The sequence below is a fragment of the Topomyia yanbarensis genome, chromosome 1, assembly GCF_030247195.1.
Source record: "Topomyia yanbarensis strain Yona2022 chromosome 1, ASM3024719v1, whole genome shotgun sequence".
NCBI lineage: Eukaryota > Metazoa > Arthropoda > Insecta > Diptera > Culicidae > Topomyia > Topomyia yanbarensis.
Window position 1 is genome coordinate 163676580 of NC_080670.1, and position 20397 is coordinate 163696976.

The 20397-nt window shown below is 39.3% G+C and overlaps 1 protein-coding gene across 1 annotated transcript in view; it reads left to right on the forward strand.

The window, feature by feature from the left end:
• The first annotated feature begins 261 nt into the window (after window positions 1-261).
• LOC131676063 (all trans-polyprenyl-diphosphate synthase PDSS1-like) overlaps window positions 262-20397 on the forward strand; it is a 76427-nt gene continuing 56291 nt past the window's right edge. The window contains exon 1 of the mRNA XM_058955190.1: window positions 262-404. Within this exon, the coding sequence (XP_058811173.1) occupies window positions 294-404 (111 nt within the window). The 5' untranslated portion in view covers window positions 262-293. The remainder of the gene's footprint in view (window positions 405-20397) is intronic.

Sequence of the window (20397 nt, forward strand, 5' to 3'; positions counted from 1 at the left end):
TCTTCAAAATTTCGATCGAATAAAAATACAAATTTTACAGAATATTGGAAGATTGCCTATTTTGACAATTTTATTGTTTTCGATGGGCGAAAGTTTTATGTGTTAAATTTTCGCAGAGCGGTTCAACAACTCCATTGCCTATCAATCGGCGCTTGTGTCTAAGTTACAGAGTTATTTTTATCATAAACCATCCATCTAACCTAGTATCCATACCTGTTTTCGTTGCATGTCATCGTCCCCTATGGAATGCCACCTCCAGCAGCAATATAGTGCACGCACAACGACAAATCGCCATGATTTCCGAGATGATTCACACAGCCAGCCTGGTGCACGACGACGTCATCGATCAGTCCTTTGCGCGGCGGGGTAAACCTAGCGTCAACGTTATATGGAACCACAAAAAGGTAAGTCGGGCCACTAGAAAAAAAATCATATTTTATGGGAAATTTGCATATATGCGTAATCATTTACCGTCATTTTCACGACGTCTTTGATTACCCCACAAACCGTACCGATTGCGTCAAGGAAACAGTTTTCCTCACTGCGATGTCAAGGTCCCGCGCGGGATCGATCGCCACTTTCCGCAACCGAATTCCTGCGACTCGCTCACACATTCCTTCGGCGTGACGAGCGTCGACCGAGGACCGTCGGCGGTTGGGTTTGTCGCACGATCGAGCCTATAGATCCGGTTTCGGTGCGTTACGACACATACGCATACTCGCGTGGCAAAACAAAAGCATAAAAAATGTCACATTTTTAGTCACGTTCCAAAGGGGTTGAGGGAGGAGAGGGGCGTCCCAGCACCGTGTACAGGTGCGGCGAAGGGGACAGTATAGCGTCTTCTCACAAAACTTAGCCACGGCCAGTGCAGTAGCAGGTACCTAGATTTCGTTAATCTCTTCACTCGTTAAAATGCTTGACACCATCAGCGTCTGCTGGGACTGCTGGAGAGCTTTTCGGATGGATCTCTCGGACAAGTGTCTGCTTATACATATGCGAGTAGTGCTTCTCCGTTTTGCCTATGACTACTATCAGGCTGTCGCATATTTTTTCGAAAAAATCTGGTTTGTTACACAACTTATTATTTCACAGCGCGTGCGTATCTTTGAGGCTATATGTGCACATTTTTGCCGCCGTTGGGTTTTTCGACTTTTAAGGCAGAAGGTATAGTTTGTATTCCGGCACAATTGATGGTTACTTGTTGAGGCCTAGCCTAACTACCGAACCAACTGTTTGGTTTGTTGGTTCGTTGGTTGGTTGGTTGGTTGGTAGTAGATACCGGCTCGTGCTTGTAGCAATTACTTACATGCCGATGAGCAGAGCAGCCGCCTCTGTGTTTTGTTGCTTTTGTTTTTGATTTGAAGAAGTGGAACGCCGACTCCGAACTCGGTTGGATAATCGATTTGTCGGAAGGCATGCGTGCATTTTTTTTTGCGCTGCCCTCGCCAGGAGCTTGAGCTATTTTCTGCTTGGTTGTGTTGTGTTTGCTATAATATGGAGCACTTCAATTTCACTCGAATTCCATACTGTGAGAAATGGCCGGAGGTCAGATTGAATAAGTCGGCGTACAATTTCTGACTAGGTGAAAGCGTAGAAGGTTTCATAATTTTAGAGCTTTCCAGATGACTTACCTGATGCTGTAATCGAATATTAAAGTGCTCGGACAATTCAAGTTTAAGGCTACTGAATATGTCGTAATTCGTGGAGTTGTTCTTATTTTTCAAATTTATTTTTAGAATTCTGTGTTGCAACCAGGGCTGTACAGAGAAATTACGAGCCCGGGGGATCTAGCATAAGGGCCCCCTCCATCATTGTAGATTTTTCGAACACAGAAACTGTTAAGCTTGAAATTGTAAAATGTATTTCATGGAGAACTATAGAAGAATAGTGCTGTTAATTTCAATGACTTTTATCATTTCAAAGGGTGGCACGGTCAATTTTTTTTGTTTATTTTCCGTCGGTCTCTGTCGCACTGTGTGCCTATCACTGACACCAGAGAGGTGACTCCAAAACCAGATATCGGTTCATCTACACCGGGACCAACGACTCCACTTCCCTTGTGAATAAAGACGTGACACAGAGTTTTCACCTCAGAACATCCTACCGACCTCGGTTGGGATTGAAGCCAGACCCACTGGACTGAACAGCGGTCCCGCTTACCACTTAACCACAGGGCGTCGTCTATAATCAAAGTTTTTTTTTTTTTTTTTTTCCATACGTTTATTTGACACGGCATTTGCAAAAGCTTTTTACGCCAGTTTCTTTTTTTACATAGCACGTTACAAAAATCCTTAAGACTAATTTTAACTATACTAGTACTTTGTCTAAAACTAACACTGAAATCACTTTATTGTTTGCTTTTTTCCTTACATTGTTGTATTTCATAATGATCTAGTATTTTCGGGTGTATTTATTTACTTTTTTTCTGTTATTGTCTAAATTTAAAAACTAAATATTCTAGGACACTTTAATTGGTGAATGATTAGCCTTGGATGAGAGTATGAGGAGATGAATTTAATTAAATTTTGACAGACGCTGTTTTTAGAAAATGATAGATAAGTTCCATGTATAGAGGATCGCGATACGCCAGGATGTCTCTAACAGGAACATGGATTGGTCTTCCTCGGACTTGTAAAGAATCTACTAATTGTGATCTGGCTTCACGATATTCAGTGCAGGACCAAACAACATGCTCAATGTCATGGTAACCTTCACCACAAGCACAATGATTACCCTCAGCGAGCCCAATACGACGGAGATGCGCATCTAAAGTATAATGATTGGACATGAGCCTAGACATCACACGGATGAAGTCCCGACTTACATCCAATCCTTTGAACCATGCCTTCGTTGATACTTTAGGGATAATTGAGTGTAGCCATCGTCCCATATCTCCATTGTCCCAAGATGTTTGCCAACTAGCAAGTGTCCTCTGTCGAGAAGCGCTATAAAATTCATTGTAAGCGATGGGTCTTTCATATATTTCACCATCTAGTGCACCAATCTTGGCTAAATTATCAGCTTTCTCATTGCCCGCAATAGAGCAATGGGCGGGGAGCCACACTAGGGTAAATTTATAACATTTTCTTGTCAGGTTACTCAGAGATTCTCGTATCTTCACCAAAAAGAATGGATCGTGATTATCAATCCTCTTTGAGCGTAGAGCTGCAATTGTGCTGAGACTATCAGTGAGGATAAAGTAATGGTTCGGGGGTAAAGTATTAATTATTTGAAAACTATAGTGAACTGCTGCTAGTTCCGCTATATAAACAGAGGCGGGTTCTGCAAGTTTGAGAGAAATTGAAAAATTATTGTTGAAAATACCGAAACCAGTGGCCTCACTGATTCGTGACCCATCAGTGTAAAACATTTTAAGGCAGTCTATGTGTTGATATTTACTTGTGAATATTTTAGGGATCTCCCGCGAGCGTAGATGATCCGGAATTCCACGAATCTCTGCTTGCATGGACGTGTCGAAGAATAAAGTGGATTCAGGAATATCTAGTATATTGACGTATGTGGGAACATACCTAGCAGGCGTTATTTCTTGTGACATGTGATTGAAATACACTGTCATGAATCTGGTTTGGGGTTGAAGCTCGACAAGTCTTTCAAAATTTTCAATTACCAGTGGGTTCATAACCTCACATCGAATAAGTAAACGAGAAGAGAGATCCCAGAATCGGTCTTTTAAAGGAAGAACTCCCGCTAGTACTTCAAGACTCATTGTATGGGTCGACTGCATGCAACCTAAGGCAATTCGTAAACAGCGATACTGTATCCGTTCCAGTTTAATAATGTGAGTGTTCGCAGCTGAACGGAAACAGATGCACCCATATTCCATTACTGAAAGTATTGTTGTTTGATACAATCTTATCATGTCACTAGGATGAGAACCCCACCATGATCCAGTTATTGTTCGCAGAAAATTTATCCTTTGTTGGCATTTCGTTATTAGATATCTAATGTGGCCTCCCCATGTGCCTTTAGAATCGAACCAAATTCCAAGGTATTTAAAAGTCAGGACTTGGGCTATCGTTCTACCAACCAATTGAAGCTGAAGCTGAGCTGGATCACGCTTCCTTGAGAAAACGACCAACTCTGTTTTCTCCGTAGAGAAATCGATGCCCAGCTTTAAAGCCCAAATTGATAAATTATCCAAGCTATCTTGCAATGGTTGTTGTAAATTTATAGCTTTTGGTCCTGTGGCAGAAACCACCCCATCATCTGCAAGTTGTCTTAAAGTGCATGGGCTGACAATACAATTATCAATGTCATTCACGTAAAAATTATAGAGAACGGGGCTTAGACAAGAGCCTTGTTGGGAGGCCCATGTAACTTATTCTGAGTGTCGCCAAATCGCCATATGAAAAATGCATGTGCTTTTCTGACAATAAATTGTATAAATAATTATTTAATATCGGTGAAAGACCACATTGATGTAGCTTCTCCGAGAGAACATCAATGGAGACTGAGTCGAATGCTCCTTTTATGTCTAAGAACACAGACGCCATTTGTTCTTTTTTTGCGTAAGCGAGTTGGATTTCTGACGAAAGAAGCGCCAGACAATCATTCGTTCCCTTTCCCCTCCGAAAACCAAACTGGGTATCTGATAGCAAGCCGTTCGCCTCAACCCAATTGTCGAGACGTCGTAGGATAATTTTTTCCAACAATTTCCTGATGCAGGATAGCATTGCAATCGGTCGATACGAGTTATGATCGGAGGCTGGCTTTCCCGGTTTTGGAATAGCGATAACTCTCACTTGTCTCCAGTCGTGCGGGACAATGTTCTGCTCAAGAAGCTTATTGAATAGATTCAACAAGCGTCTTTTTGCTAGGTCAGGCAGATTCTTCACCAAGTTGAATTTAATTCTGTCTAGTCCCGGAGCATTATTGTTGCATGAGAGGAGTGCAATTGAGAATTCCATCATTGTCAAAGGCGAATCTATGAAATCGTTACTTGTGGGAGCATCGCGAGTGATTTTCTGCGCAGGAGCAGAATCGGGACAAATTTTCTTGGCAAAATTAAATATCCAACGATTCGAAAAATCTTCGCTTTCATTAGTCACGTTTCGATTCCTCATTCTTCTGGCTGTGTTCCAAAGAGTACTCATTGATGTATAATCAAAGTTTTGTCAAACAACAATGATTAAGTTCAAATAGCATAAAATACAGGAAAATATTCAGCTATGCTTTCGAGTGTGCGTCATTTAATTACTGCCATCAAATTCTGTACAACCACCTCGTCCCATTTGTTCGTCACATACAGTTTACTTTGACTGTTTTAAGTCTTCTTCAGGTTCCGCTTGACGATAGACCAATATTCCTCGATAGGGAACAGTTCTGGTGTGTTGGGAGTGTTCTTGTCCTTGGGCGCCACCAGACCCTTGTAGGCGTTATACCACTACATGCCCTTTTTCCGTAATGGCAGTATTCAAAATTCGGACAAAATAGCGTGGAATAATCGTATTGCTTCATGAAAGATGTTATTTTCATGCACTTTTTCACATAAATTTCCTTGTTGACGGGCTCGGTCGCAATGAAAATGTCACATCAAACCACAGGTACAGAAAGCCTGCCGAATCAGATATTTCTGTGTGATCTTCGACAGCTTCATATGCTTGAAAATATCGACCACTGTTCCTCCCGGTTGCCTTTACGCTGGTGGTAGTTGATTTGGTAACTTTTAACGGGTTTGGTAACGGTAATTTGGTGTGCAAGTACTTCGAATTCAGGCAATACGCGAGCAAAATTTCCCTGTGTTTCTGTGTTTCTTCTCTTGCTTGGACTGTCCAAGAGCAAATGTCAAATTAAAAAAAGCCTGCACGAAGGCAAATGAGGGTTTTTTTCGAATTTGTTGAATTTCATGCAAAGAAATCCGTCAAGTTTAAGCCGACCAAATTTTTATCGTAAATCCTTTTAAATATCTCTACGAAATTTGGAGTGGCTTTGAAAGTAGCCGATTTATCAATATTTTCATATTTAATCCAGAAGTCGGTATTGTATGGATTCTTTCGAATATTTGTCTGGTTCCACCTAGAATTCATTAAAAATGAACGCATTCGGCTAAGTCGGTGCGCTACAACATTGCCAGTCTCTGAGAATACAACTTCTCATTTGTACAAAATAACATTAAAATAATGGAAAAAATTTAAAAATATGCACATGGTCAAAACCTGCCAATATCAAATAAAGAAAAAGATCCAAAACGGAGAAACAACAAAAAAGAAACAAAATTAAGACAATGAAAAAATTTAAAAAATCTTGCATGTGTGAAAACAATTTTAATAAATAGCAAAATAAAACCGAATGCATAATTAAAACAATCAAATTAAACGAAGGAAATGAGAAAGAAAATTGGAAAAGCATTGCAGAAATAGAAAAATATTGCAAAATGGGTAAAATAGTAAAATACGGGTAAATAACGAAATTAAAACTAAAACATCATGAACATTAAAAAGATCATACTATGTTGCGTTTCGGCTTCGCCTCATCAGAAACCGACACTAACACATTGTCGGAATAGATTAGCGCCGGCTTGACGCAAATCCCTTAAAACTAAAACACACTATGTGTTTCAATCAAACGACTGATCAAACGTGATGTCCCGTTCGAGCAGAAGTTCTGTTTATGCCGATGAGACACAAGTGAAGCCGAAACTTGTCTTGGCTTAGCAGGCCTATGCGAAAGCACTATGCTATATTTCACCCTAAGGAGGAAAATTTGGTAAAAACCAAAATTTCTCACTAGGGTGAAAATTTGTTGGTAAAAACCAGTCTTTGTACAGGAGGGCACAAATCCTTATTTCATACTATTACTACTATTTCCTCCTTAGGGTGAAATATAGCATAGTATTAAAAAGATGAAAAATGAATACAGCAAAAATATAAAAACAAGACAACAGCAAAAATATAAAAACAAGACAAGAGTACATTTAAAAATTGAATGCATGAGAACAGGGAAATAAGAAAATGTTCAAAATGTTTCAAAACAGAAGAAATGATGAAGTAAAAGAAAGGAATGAAAAGCAAAAAAAACTATGAAAAACAAAAAAAAAATGCTCAAAGAAGTATTAAAAATAAAAATAAATGGAAATAGATTGAAGAAAAAATAGAAAACAGGAACAAGTGGAAATAGCCCAAAAACAGACAATAGTGATATCATAGAAAACATTTAAAATCCAAATTGTTTGAATGGGTAAAACTGAAAATCCTAGAAGAAATTGAAAAAAAACAGGAATATTATCGTGAAGAAAAACAAGAGAAAATTTATAAAATAAATAAATCTTTAAAAAATAAATACGGAATAAAACTAATTTTTTATGAAATGGAAAACCGAAAACATGCACAAAACACAAAAAGATCAAAATAATGTAATAAGAAAAATACCAAAAAAATGTACAAAATAGAAAGCATGAAATTCAAAATTGTTTAAATGTGTAAAAAAAGAAAATGCTAAGTGTAATGGAACATACCAATAAACCAAGATGGGTGAATATTGAAGAAATCCATACAAAAGAAAAGCATAAATTTCAAAACTGTTAAATGGAGAACAGAAAATTTCACAACACAAAAAAAAATTGAAACGAAAAAATAGAAAAAAAAAAAAGCAAATGAGATAAATCTATGATGAAAAATATGGAAAAAAAAGGAAGATACAGAAATACTACAATAAGTTTATTGGAGGATATAAAAAAATACAAAGAAATAATAGAAAATAAAAGTTGAGTTTAATAAAGAAATGAAAAAAACGATGAATAAAAAGCAAAAATGGAAAAAAATATGAAAAGACGAATCGAATTGAAAAATTAAGACAAATGCAAAAAATGGGATAAATTTTAAGAAAGACACAAAAATGGTAAAAATAGAAAAAGAAAAATATGGGGCAAAATATATAGAAGTGGAAGTAAAATAAGATTGAATGAAGAAAATAGAAAGAATACAAAACTTGGAAAATGGAAAAAGAAACCAAAAAGCAAATATGAAACAAAAGAAAAAATGCGAAAATTCATTTAAATTGAGAAAGCTTTTTAAAAATGGCAAAAACTGTCGGATTCTCGTATTTAAACAAAAAAATTACTGTGGATCGATTTCTTCGTGGATTTTCATGTTCTTTTTTGATTTGTGGAGTTATTCAGAACTCGTTTCACAAATCGTATTTGACCAGTCGGGCTTTCTAAAAGAAGGTTGCTGATTTTTTCTTATTTCTAATACATTGTTTTCTGATTCATTTAGCAGCCACGTCGGATTGAAATAAGTAGAAATAGAAGTCACATGTCGTCTTGAAAAAATAAAAAATCGCAATTGTACTAATCATTAAAAACCACTGTTTTCTTGAAACCCATACACAGATTGAAAGTTTTAATTAGTAAAATACGAATCAAAATCAATTTCGAAAGCCTAGAGCTTTCAACTTTAACTAACTTAATTTTTTAAGTAGTTGGTCAAAATTATGAGATTATTGTTGTAAAGTATGAAATAGAAAGTAAATTTCAGTCTTTTAAAACACAATTCACAAAAAAAGATCTTGTGTTTTGCCCACTGCGCGTTAAAATCGTTTTTGAGTTCCAAGTTTCAAAATTTTCCTTGGTTAGTTTAATGCAGTATATACTTTATAATGTAATAATGTACGATTAACTTTATAATAGAAATTGGAGGAAATTAAATCATACCAACATTGAAACTCTAATTGAATTTTCAAATAAAATGTTATTGAAAAAACATTTGACAGAATAACTCCTTCTGTTCAAAGTCCGGGCCCCCTACAGGACTCCGGGCCCGGGGGGAAACACCACGTTCCCCCTCCCCTCTCGGCGGCCCTGGTTGCAACCAATGTTTTTTAGCATATTTTAGCAAAACAGAAAACTTTTCCACACACGAACGATCAAATGGTTTCAAACAAAAAATCATCTGACATTTGAGGGTTGAATAGCCAATGCGATCCACATTTGTAGTTCCAAAACGTCGACACAGGAACTTGTTTTCTTCAAAATCCCATTTTTGGTTGCAGCCGTTGACCGTCCGTCCATCGGATAGTCACAATGTCTCCAGTTGTTGGTTGCAGACGAAAATTAGAACAAAAAAACCCAATCTAGTTATTGACGCATGCTTGTATCTCGTATGATTCACGGTCCATCAGAACACATCCCTACAAGCAGAAGCAGAATTAATCGCTTGGGGTGCTTTTAGCGCGTAACTCCACACACACACACACGTAAGGTGCCTAAAATGTCACACTTTTCGAGTGACGTCAAATGTTTCTCTTCCACGCAACTTGCTGATCATTTGTCGTTTGTTTATATGAAGGATCTAATTGGAAAGGATATTCCATTCGATTGGATCGAATTTGAAATCTTGTTTTAGTGACGCTATTTCAGTTTTGGCTGGTGAGTTTAAACAGTAACTTTATCAGGTTACAATACTCAATTGGCGTCACGAAAACAAGATTTCCAATTAGAACCAATCGAATGAAACATTATCAGATCGACATTGTTGAGAGTTGTTACTATCAATGTGGTTACGGTCGGTCGTGCCGGGTTCACATCGTTTAGTAAATTTTGAATAGATATTATTAGAAGATCTTATACTTTAAACAATCGACCCGTCAGGTGGTTTTGCCTTAATCAACTGAATCACTTTTCGTGTTTTAGCGAAAGCAATTGAGTACTAAAATTAGACTTCAGCAGATGTCAAGATTTTGCTGCTTTATAGTGTCGATTTGCTTGACAGATATTGGGTATTTGGAGCCAACAAATGAAACGGACATGTTGCAACTTTTCTTTCATTTGTTCCAGTTGGACCCCAACAATTAAGATGTTCATTAAACATTCATTCAATTGCTTGTTTTCATCGATCTAATCTGCTGATCATAGCGAAACATTCATAGACGTTAGGTGACAACTCCGACTACCAAAAGCCTGTTTCAGACATCAATTTTGTGAAAACAGTAATTATCTGCGTCATGATTGGGCTGCATTATTCGACCAGCAGGTTTCAATGCTATTGGCGTCGTTAGCGACGCACTTTCCCATAGTTGCGTATTGTGGCTCACATACAAGAAATAGGGGAGCCCGGGGCTAGTTGGCGGTTGGGGTAAGTTGGCGAAATTCCCTTTTCTTCGTTTCTATTAGACATATAGCGCTGCTTTTCGTTGCGTACCTCAAGTAATATGAAACACATTATCCAATGTGTTTTTGTTCTATGCTATATTTTGTTGCCAAACATTTTGTTTTGTAGAAGTTGTGGGAGATTATGTGTTTTCGAGCACACTATGTAAATTTTCTTAGTTTTGAATATTTTGTGTTATTTAAGGTGATTTATAATCTACTCCACTGAGCTTTCAGTTTTTTTTTATTTATTTATTTATTAACAGATTAAGGCCGAAGTGGCCTGTGCCGTATACAAAAGATTCCTCCATTTCACTCGGTCCATGGCCGCGCGTCGCCAGCCACGCAGTCTGCGAAGTGTCCGCAAATCGTCTTCCACCTGGTCGATCCATCGTGCTCGCTGCGCGCCACGTCTTCTTGTACCGGTCGGATTGCAATTGAGAACCGTTTTCACCGGGCTATTGTCCGACATTCTGGCTACGTGCCCGGCCCACCGTAGTCGTCCGATTTTCGCGGTATGACAGATGGGCGGCTCCCCCAACAGCTGATGCAACTCATGGTTCATTCGCCGTCTCCATGTGCCGTCTTCCATCTGCACTCCACCGTAGATGGTACGCAGCACTTTCCGTTCGAAGACACCAAGTGCGCGTTGGTCCTCCACGAGCATGGTCCAGGTCTCGTGCCCATAGAGAACTACCGGTCTAATCAGCGTCTTGTAGATGGTCAACTTCGTACGACGGCGAACTCTGTTCGACCGAAGTGTCTTGCGGAGGCCAAAGTAAGCACGATTTCCTGCCACGATGCGTCTACGAATCTCTCTGCTGGTATCATTGTCGGCGGTCACCAGTGAGCCCAAGTACACGAACTCTTCAACCACCTCGATTTCGTCGCCACCGATGCAAACTCGAAGCGGGCGGTTCTCATTCTCTTCTCGTGAACCTCTTCCTATCATGTACTTTGTCTTCGACGTGTTGATGGCAAGTCCGACGCGCTTGGCTTCTCTTTTCAGTCTGCTGTAGGCTTCCTCCATCTTCTCAAAGTTTCGTGCAATAATATCAACGTCATCGGCGAAGCCAAGTAGCTGAACGGACTTTGTGAAAATCGTACCACTCGTGTCGATCCCTGCTCTTCTTATTACACCTTCCAGCGCGATGTTGAATAACAGGCACGAGAGACCATCACCTTGCCGTAACCCTCTGCGTGATTCGAAGGGACTCGAGAGCGTCCCTGAGACACGTACTACGCACATCACCCGATCCATCGTCGCCTTCACTAATCGCGTCAGTTTGTCCGCGAAACCGTGCCGAGCTTTCAGTATTTGTATAAATATAACATCTATCCAAAAAAAAGATACTTTTTAAATAGTGTTTTATAAAATATGTGATTGGGGTCAGTTGGCGGTGACGCAAGCTGACCAAGTTGACGGTACTATCTATGTGTGTATCTTGTCAATGCAGGGCACATTTACTTCGGCCAATCACCTGAAGAATTTAGTAAACTTGCGTTTGAATATGGAGTACTCGTCGAAGTCAAAATGCCGGGGTAGTGAAACTGAATTATAATGGCAAACATCGGTTAATATACAGTTTTTTACAATGGAGAATTCGAGCTAGCGCACGGAAGTGTACTGGAGTGCCACGCTCGACCAGGACTAAACTACCTAACGGGTAATAACGACTAAACTCCAATGTGCTCCGCCATCTTTCCCCCAGGAACTACCTCCCGGCATTACTTCTGGGGGGATGGCACTACTTAACCCATTATTGCCCAACCTACTATATATAGTAGGTGCTAAGAATTACTCAATTAATAACGCAGAACAGGCATTATCAAGGAGTTAATATTGTTCATATACTCTTGCAGAATATATTTAGAGAAGTTAGAGTGGTTAAACCGATGTTTATGTTTTGTTTTTGATAAATTTTCACTTAAGGGGTTACACATTTTTGTTAGGATGAAAAAAATCGAATTTTTGTAAATTAGATATTCTGAAACTAAATACGCTGAGGAAAATTTTCTCAAAGTTTCATTAAGATCGGAATACTACAACTTAAGTTACAGCTATTCATAGATCGCTACCCATTCACCACTTGTAGGCGGTACGTAGTGTTTGATACGCTAGACCGTTGACTCGCTGCACCGACAGTAAAACTCGATTATCTCGGAGTTGTATTTTGTTGAAAAGTTCATCCGCGGCGATCACGATATCTCAGGAACCGATTAACCGATCAATCTTAAATTTTCACGGGTTGTTCCTTATAATATCAGCTACTTTGAGTACAAAAATAATTTTACTGGAATGACCACATCATTTTTCTTCGATCGGAAAACACAATTTGTGATGCGCGTGAAAAATAAGTTGGGCAATAATGGGTTAATGTACTCACTCACTCTTTCTCACGCACGCACACATACAGTATGAGGCTTACCTGGGTGCTCGCTCTGACACTCCATGTGAGGTTTACTTGGGTGCTCACCTCTAGCATACCATGTGAGACTGACTTGAACGCTCACACTACACTCCTCTGCCACGCCACGAGGTATCAAAAACGTTAGGTACCAACATTCTACGCTACGACCCTCCCATCTCGGCATGGGCAGTCCATACATACGTCTTTTCACTCACTCTTCGGCCATGCTTCGGTGTGACTACCGCGGTTGCCACCCGCTGCGCCACACTTGCTTCATCATGAGCAGACCATTCGCTCACTTCTCCGCGCTCAGTCCTTTCCGCTATAACTAGCCAATCACAAGTTAGTCATGCTTGTCGTCTGCTGCTCGGCGCGCCAGATTCTCTGCCATCTGCAGGCAATCTGAGTGGTTGCAGTCGAGACTGCATTTCACTTCTTGACCACCACTTGAAACATCCTCTGGATAAGGGTATCAGGGGTTGTGCCCCGGCCGCTCTAGTATTTCTCTTCTTTCGACGTCGAAACGAGGACATAAGAATAGTATGTGCTCCGCCGTTTCGTCAATACATGGGCAGTCAGGGCAGACAGGGGCCTCCGCGTGCCCAAACCTGTGGAGGTACTCGGTATGTTAGGTACCAGCCGGTGGGTCCACCTACCTTTCGAGAAGTTATTCCACTCGCGCTGCCATCTGGCGACCGAGGCCACCCTGGTACGCTCGCGGACTCCTCTAGTTCCACGTAGCTCAAAACACTCCTTGTCTTCCCGGATGACCAGCCCTATTGGCATCATGCTCGCTATCACGCAGGATGCATCGTGTGATACCGTGCGGTAGGCAGATATCACTCTGAGACACATCAAGCGGTAGGTGCTCTCCAGTTTCCGAAGGTAACTGGTTACCCCCACGGGCCTAATGATAGATACCGCAACGCCTGCCAGTAGCCAACGTCTACTGGCGCACACCTTAGAGCTGTTGGACATCATCCTCGATAATGCTGCAACAGCCGTCGAAGCCCTCTTGCACGCATACTCGACATGGCTGCTTGTCATCTATGATGACCCCAAGAATCTTCAGATTCCGTTTTAAAGTGATCACGACTTCTCCCACTTGAATAACTGCATGTTGTACCGACTTGCGGTTGTTGACGATGACCACCTCCGTCTTATGTTGAACGATTTCCAGGCCTCTCGCGCTCATCCATTCCGCCACAGTGCTGATCGCGTGTGCTGCAGTCAGTTCTACCTCGGGGATTGACTTCCCGTAGACCTCCAAGGTTACATCATCGGTGAAACCGAAGATCCTGCCACCAGGAGGGAACTTTAGTCTCACAGCCCCGTCATACATAAGGTTCCATAATACCGGGCCCAGAATCGAGCCTTGCGGGCCTCCTGCGGTAATAGGAATGCTTCTCTGACCGGCATCGGTCTCGTATAGTAATACACGGTTCTGGAAGCAGCTTTCCAAGATCTGGTACAGACCCACCGGCAGGTTAAGCCGGCGTAACGAGAGCGCGATGGCATCCCAGCTTGCGCTGTTGAATGCACAGTATCGAATACCTCGCCTTTTTCCGTTGGATCGCTATCTCGGCGGTCTTTACCGCGGAGTTGATAGCGTCCACCGTAGACTTACCCTTTCGAAAACCAAACTGATTGCTTGACAGGCCGTCCGTACCTTCTGAGTACGGGGTTAGCCTGTTGAGGATGATCCTCTCAAGCAGTTTGCCCGTCGTCACCCCACGGATTCGCGTTGGCACCCTCGCACAGGTTGTCGAAACACGTTCTCTTACTGCTCTTAAAGGCCTTATTAAGGGCCAATTTCGCAGCTCGAAATCGTATGGCTGCAATCTCGGCACTCCACTAATACACCGAGCGTCTGCCATTTCTTGGCAGGGTTTTCCTCGGAATGGTGGCGTCGTACGCACGTGCTATGACAGCTACCAGCGCATCCTCGCTTAGACTGTCGGTGTTGGACTCCAGTCCCAGGGCCGCGGTGAAAACTTCGCTGTCGAAGTGATTGGTCTTCCACCCGCGTATCTGGCAGGGATCACCCGCCCTCGGATGCTGCACGCCATAGTTGATCCTAAAGCGTATTGCTAGGTGATCACTATATGTGTAGCCCTCGTCTACCTTCCAGCCCATGTCTGGAACCAGACCCGGGCTGACAAACATTACGTCAATCCATGACTCGACCCCATTCTTACGGAATGTGCTAGTGGAACCATTATTGACTAGCACTGCGTCGAGTTTCGCAAGCGCCACCAGTAGCGCTTGGCCCCTGCTATTTGTACAGCGGCTGCCCCACTCCACTTCCCAAGCGATGAAATCTCCCGCTGTGACGAACGGCTTCCGACCCACTAGGTCGGACGAGACCTCTCGATCATCTGGTTGAACTGTTTTATAGGCCAACTTGGTGGGGCATAGCAGCTACAATAGAACACACCATTGATCTTGGCAATCGCGACACCCTCTGCAGAGAAGTGTACTACCTCTTGGACCGGGAACCGTCCCGTTGTACAAATTGCCGCCATCCTAGACCCGTCCGCCACCCAATTGCCGTTATCGGTAGAGACGTTGTACGGGTCGGATAGGAGAGCGACATCTGTCCTCGACTCCGAGACCGACTACCACAGCTGCGGGGCTGATGCACAGTGGTTAAGATTCAGCTGTGTTAGTTGCACTGCTTTTTCTTCAGAAAGATATTTAGAATGTTCTATTAGAATACCTCTATTTGATTGCAAATTTTCTGGAGTACTCATACATGAGGCCGGGGCCGTGGTAAGTTGGCTGGTTTTCCGCGTCCCATATTTTTGTTTATAAAAACAAAGACAATTTAACAAACAAAATTCAGTGATGCTGCCAATAGCTGCTCTTTTATGCACCATGTTTTGTAAATCGAAGCGGTAAAAAATGAAAACTGCGAAAACACCGCCAACTAGCCCCGGTCTCCCCTAGTTTGTTTGCAAATAATTTAGTTCGTGTTTTGTTGTCATGTCGTCTACCGGTCTGATTAAACCATTGCCAGTATCCCGAGCAAATTCTCATGGGTTCAAACACCATACAATGTATATCCCCATAAAATGGTCTCAAAAGTCCAGAAATAAATAAAAACCTAGGTAACAATTGAATTTTTATAGCACGCTACAAGTGCAATCTAAGTTTTATGAATGGCTATAAAACTACAATAAAACCTCAATTGTTACTAGGAAACATAGTTAGTTCCCAGCCAGCCTTTTTGATGGTATATCCAAGTTGCAACTGAATCATACGTATTTATATCCCACTAAAAAGTCGCATGAAATGCAGAAAATCGGCATATGCGTACCAAACTGGAGGCCATATACGTACATAGCTATTGAAATTGACGATTTATGACAATGATATACACGTTAGGCGCGATAATTTCTAGTTTTAAAAACGATTCTAGAGAATGTATTTAAGATTGTATATGCGAAACAATCTGGCATTATATGCGATATCCATAACTAGTATACTATTCCGGAACACGATATACGATTAACTCTCATTTGTCGGCAAAGAAGATCAAAAACCAGGAACAGTTAACTGGCACATAAATCATCTCCAAAAAAAACGAATGTCGGTTGTGAATCGGAGCCAAAACCCAACCCATGGAGGTCTCCCCCTCTCATGCTAAAGTAGGATTCGAACTTACTACATTTGGATTGTAGGGCAGGACTTCCTACACGGAACTATTTTAATTGTTATAAGCGTGACAATATTTCATAATCATATCTTTTTTTCAAGTTGAGAAACCCAAATATGCAGCAATCTCATTTTAAAGATATGTGAAGAGTCGTAAGTAATTTCGCGAAATCGGGTTTCTTATATGTTGTGATATATTAAGTCGTATCTAACTTTTTGAAGTCATTGTGATGTATATCGAAGTCGTGGATATGTTTATGTTGCTTATCGACTATTCCTACACATAGGAACGACCACAATGACTTTGTTAAGTTTTTAATCCGACATTGATCGAAGTAAAATACGATCAAATGTGAGCAAAAATACGATTTTTAATGCTTTAAATATTTGTAGCTATATGAATATAAGTTTGTCAGTGCTCTACGACCAACTCCGATCGAACACGATTTAACTAGAACATCCATGCGATTTCGAATGAAAGGTCGTATTCAAATCATGTTTTAGTAATATGCGATTACTAATCAATTTCTGCAGACTAAAATCGACTGTCATAACGATTTTGACTCTTTGTAGACATCTTTACGAGTCTTTTTCTACATTGTTATACGATTGATGGTTTGCTGGGTTATGGTATCTTCCGAACCATGGTAATGGTGTTTTCATGCGTTGGACCCATTTCAAACATTATCGAAACACCATGCAGTTTGGGGTGAATTTGTATCATGAGAATGTGGGAATTATGGGCTTTTCGTTTACTCGGGATACCAGCTCGAAATAACTTCTGCTGTGTATCGATCCATATCAGTCCATATATCGACCGTTTTCTGGGTCTCAAGGACGATACTTTAATAATTTGATTAGGATTTCTTACCGGTTCCATTTTACAATTAAAGCAAACATCTGTACTTTTCCTGTGCATTCTGCTTTTCTTTCTATAACATACGGTAAATGTATAATACAGTCATTAAATTCAGAGGTGCTATATATCGCCTAATAGTGGGACGAACCCAAACCTTAGTCCATGTATAAAGGCTACGCGATATTCTTGTTAGTATTTTTCTCTTATCAGCTATCAGAGAAATTTTCGCCAGACTTTGAATTGTTTGATAAAAAAACACAATTTTTAGCAGCTTTTTGATGGTTCTAACTCTAATTATTCTAATTTTTATTAGTCACGGTACAATGTTCGTACTTGTGAAATAGGTCACAAAATCATAAAATATTATTACTCATGAATACGTGAACTGGTTCGTTATTCCTAGCGTATTAGTCATGACGTTCACAAAATAATAAAATTTCATTCATGTATTCGTGAACTGATTTATGATTCCTGGTATATTAGTCACGAGTTACCATTCGTGCTCGTCAAATAGTTCACAAAATCATGAAATACTATTCGTGGAATCGTGAATTGGTTCTAGATTCAAAGTAAATTATTCACAATCTATCCTGCGTGCCTATTTTGAAAGAAATCTTTAATCATTTTAAATTTCCTGCAATTCTGCTTATTTTCATAAAATTTACACGTGAATCATTTCAAAAAATTTGAAATATTATTCATGGAATTATTTTTGTTCCATGAACTTCAACGTTAAATAATTTGTTTGCAAATTTTGGGGTGATTGCATGAAATTAAGAAAAAAGATGTTTTCTAAGTCAATTTTGAACATGAAAATCATATCCATTTGCTTTTTCAAAGAACCGTTTTTGAGATTTTTTGAAAAACGTGTTTTTGAGCACTTTTTGCAGTTATTGGTCAATATCTCAGGAACAAATCTTTCGATTAACACAATCGACCCACTTTCCGAAAGGTATTGATGCCTATTCCAAAAATATATAACATATTTGGATTAAATATCCACAATTATGGGTTAAGAGCAACCAAAGTCCAAAAAAGTAATGTATGGTAAAATTACTCATTTTTAGTTGATTTTTCATAAAAAAATAATTCGACAAAAAATCTTTTAAAATCTTATGTGATAGACAAACTTCTCACGAGAAATTTAATGCCTAAGATCACGAAAATCCGATACAAACTAGTGATGTTATTAAGCATCGAGTGAAAAGTGTTCTGTTTTTCACATATCTCTTTTGGTCTTAAATAAGATTACACTAGTTTACAAGAAAAATTAAGTTGTGAGTAAAAGTGTTTTCTATATTAATTTTGGGTCACTGAACACGAAAACAATACTCAATTGCTCTTTCAAAGAAGTTCGAGTTTAAAAAAAACAAAACGTTTTTCTTTTGCTTCCTCTTTTTTGTTTTTGCTCTATTTTTTAGCACAGAAAAATAAATTTTTCATATTTTCAGAATCTAATTTTACCAATTTGTAGGTAATCGCGATAAGCTAAGAAGAAAGGTGTTTTCTAAGTCAATTTTGGATCGGTGAATACGAAAACAAAGTCCATTTTTTTTTCAAAGAAGCATTTTCAAGATTTCTTTGAAAAAGGTGTTTTTGTGCACTATTTTCGTTATTTGTCAATATCTCGTTCAAATAGGATCCGATCGAAACGGTTCGAAAGGTTTTGATGTGCCTTTCCGACAATGTATAATATGCGTAGATCAAATGTACATTTATTAGGATTACAATCGACCAAAGTAAAAAAAGTCTAATGTTCGACCTTTTTTTAAAAAAAAATTATTTCTAGTTATTTTTGTTTATAATAAATCAAGGACAGAAGAAAATTCTTTTAGAATCTAATGAGATAAATAATCTTTTTTGCATTAATTTTAAGCCAATGGTAACAAAAATCGGATGAAAAATGTAGATGGTATGAAGCACTGAGTAAAAATTGTAACTTTTTATTTTTCGCACAATCATACTTTCGAATATTTGACGACTGGCTTATGAGACCAGCGCTACACCCTCTAAACCGCCGCACCAGGGCAGGGTCCGCTAAAATCATAAAATTTCCATTTCGCTCAATGTGCCATAGCATCAACATTTTTCATCCGATATTAGGCTTAAAATTAACGTAATCATATTATCTGTCATTTTGAAGGTCCGAAAAAAAATTGTTTTTCTGTAAAAAAATCAATTAAAAATGAGTAACTTTTAGAAATGGTCAAAAATGCCCTTTTTTAAACTTTGGTCGCTTGCAATACTAAAAAGTTTACATATGATCGACACATATTATATGTTTTTGGAAAGGGCATCTCGGCACCTTTCAACCTGCATATTGACTAAAATAATTGGATGATTTTGACACGAAATATTGACTAAAAACTACAAAAAGTGCTCAAAAACGAAAATCACATAATCGGTTTTTTGAATAAAAAAATTAATATTGTTTTCGTGTGCAGCGTCCCAAAATTAGTCTAAAAATACGTTTTTCTGAAGCTTCATTTTTCTTGCAAACTATTGTAATAGGTACAAGCACTAGATAAAAGAAGTTATTAGAATCTCGTTATTTGATAAGATTCAGTGTGATGTGAGGGAAGGAAACGAACACTGCGCTGAGCACTAAAATCTATCTATCTATCTATCTATCTATCTATCTATCTATCTATCTATTTATATATATAAAAGTCAATGTTTGTATGTATATGATTTATGGACTCCCAAACGGCTTAACCGATTACCGTCAAAATTTATACATAGTAGGCATTTGCTATGGAGCGTGTTTGTGTGCTATTGGTTGGGCATTATCTGCCCACCAGATGACGCTTCGGAACAAATTGAGTTTTCCTCCTATTTCGTTGAAAATCGCAGCAACGCGCGATGGGTATTAGCTAGTGCATTATAAAACCGCAAATCGTATTCGTGGTAAAGTTCACAAATCAAGATACCGCCTATAAGCCATACTGTTATGATCCGGTTCATATTGTCACGTTACTCCGAGTAAAAACTCCAATAACATATTACGATAAGGCGAGGAGGAATTACGAATACACCGTTCCACGTGTCAAATTTGGTAGTAAGTTCAAGAATAGAACATCCCTATATAAATTACGGAAAGCATGACTAAGATCCAGAAATTATGAATATAAATCACACTACTCTATTCTTTAGTGTAGTTATAAAAAGATTTCACAGTCTGAAATCGAATTTATGTATTAAATAATATATCTTTATTTATTTAAAGACATATGTGGTAGCAGTGGGAATTTTTGGATGTTTTCAACGTGATCGGGTTTCTTATACCAATTGTCATGCAAACCGTAAAGACACAACCGTTCGCTACCAAAATTGGCACAGTTACTAAAGAGAAAAGAAATCAGTAA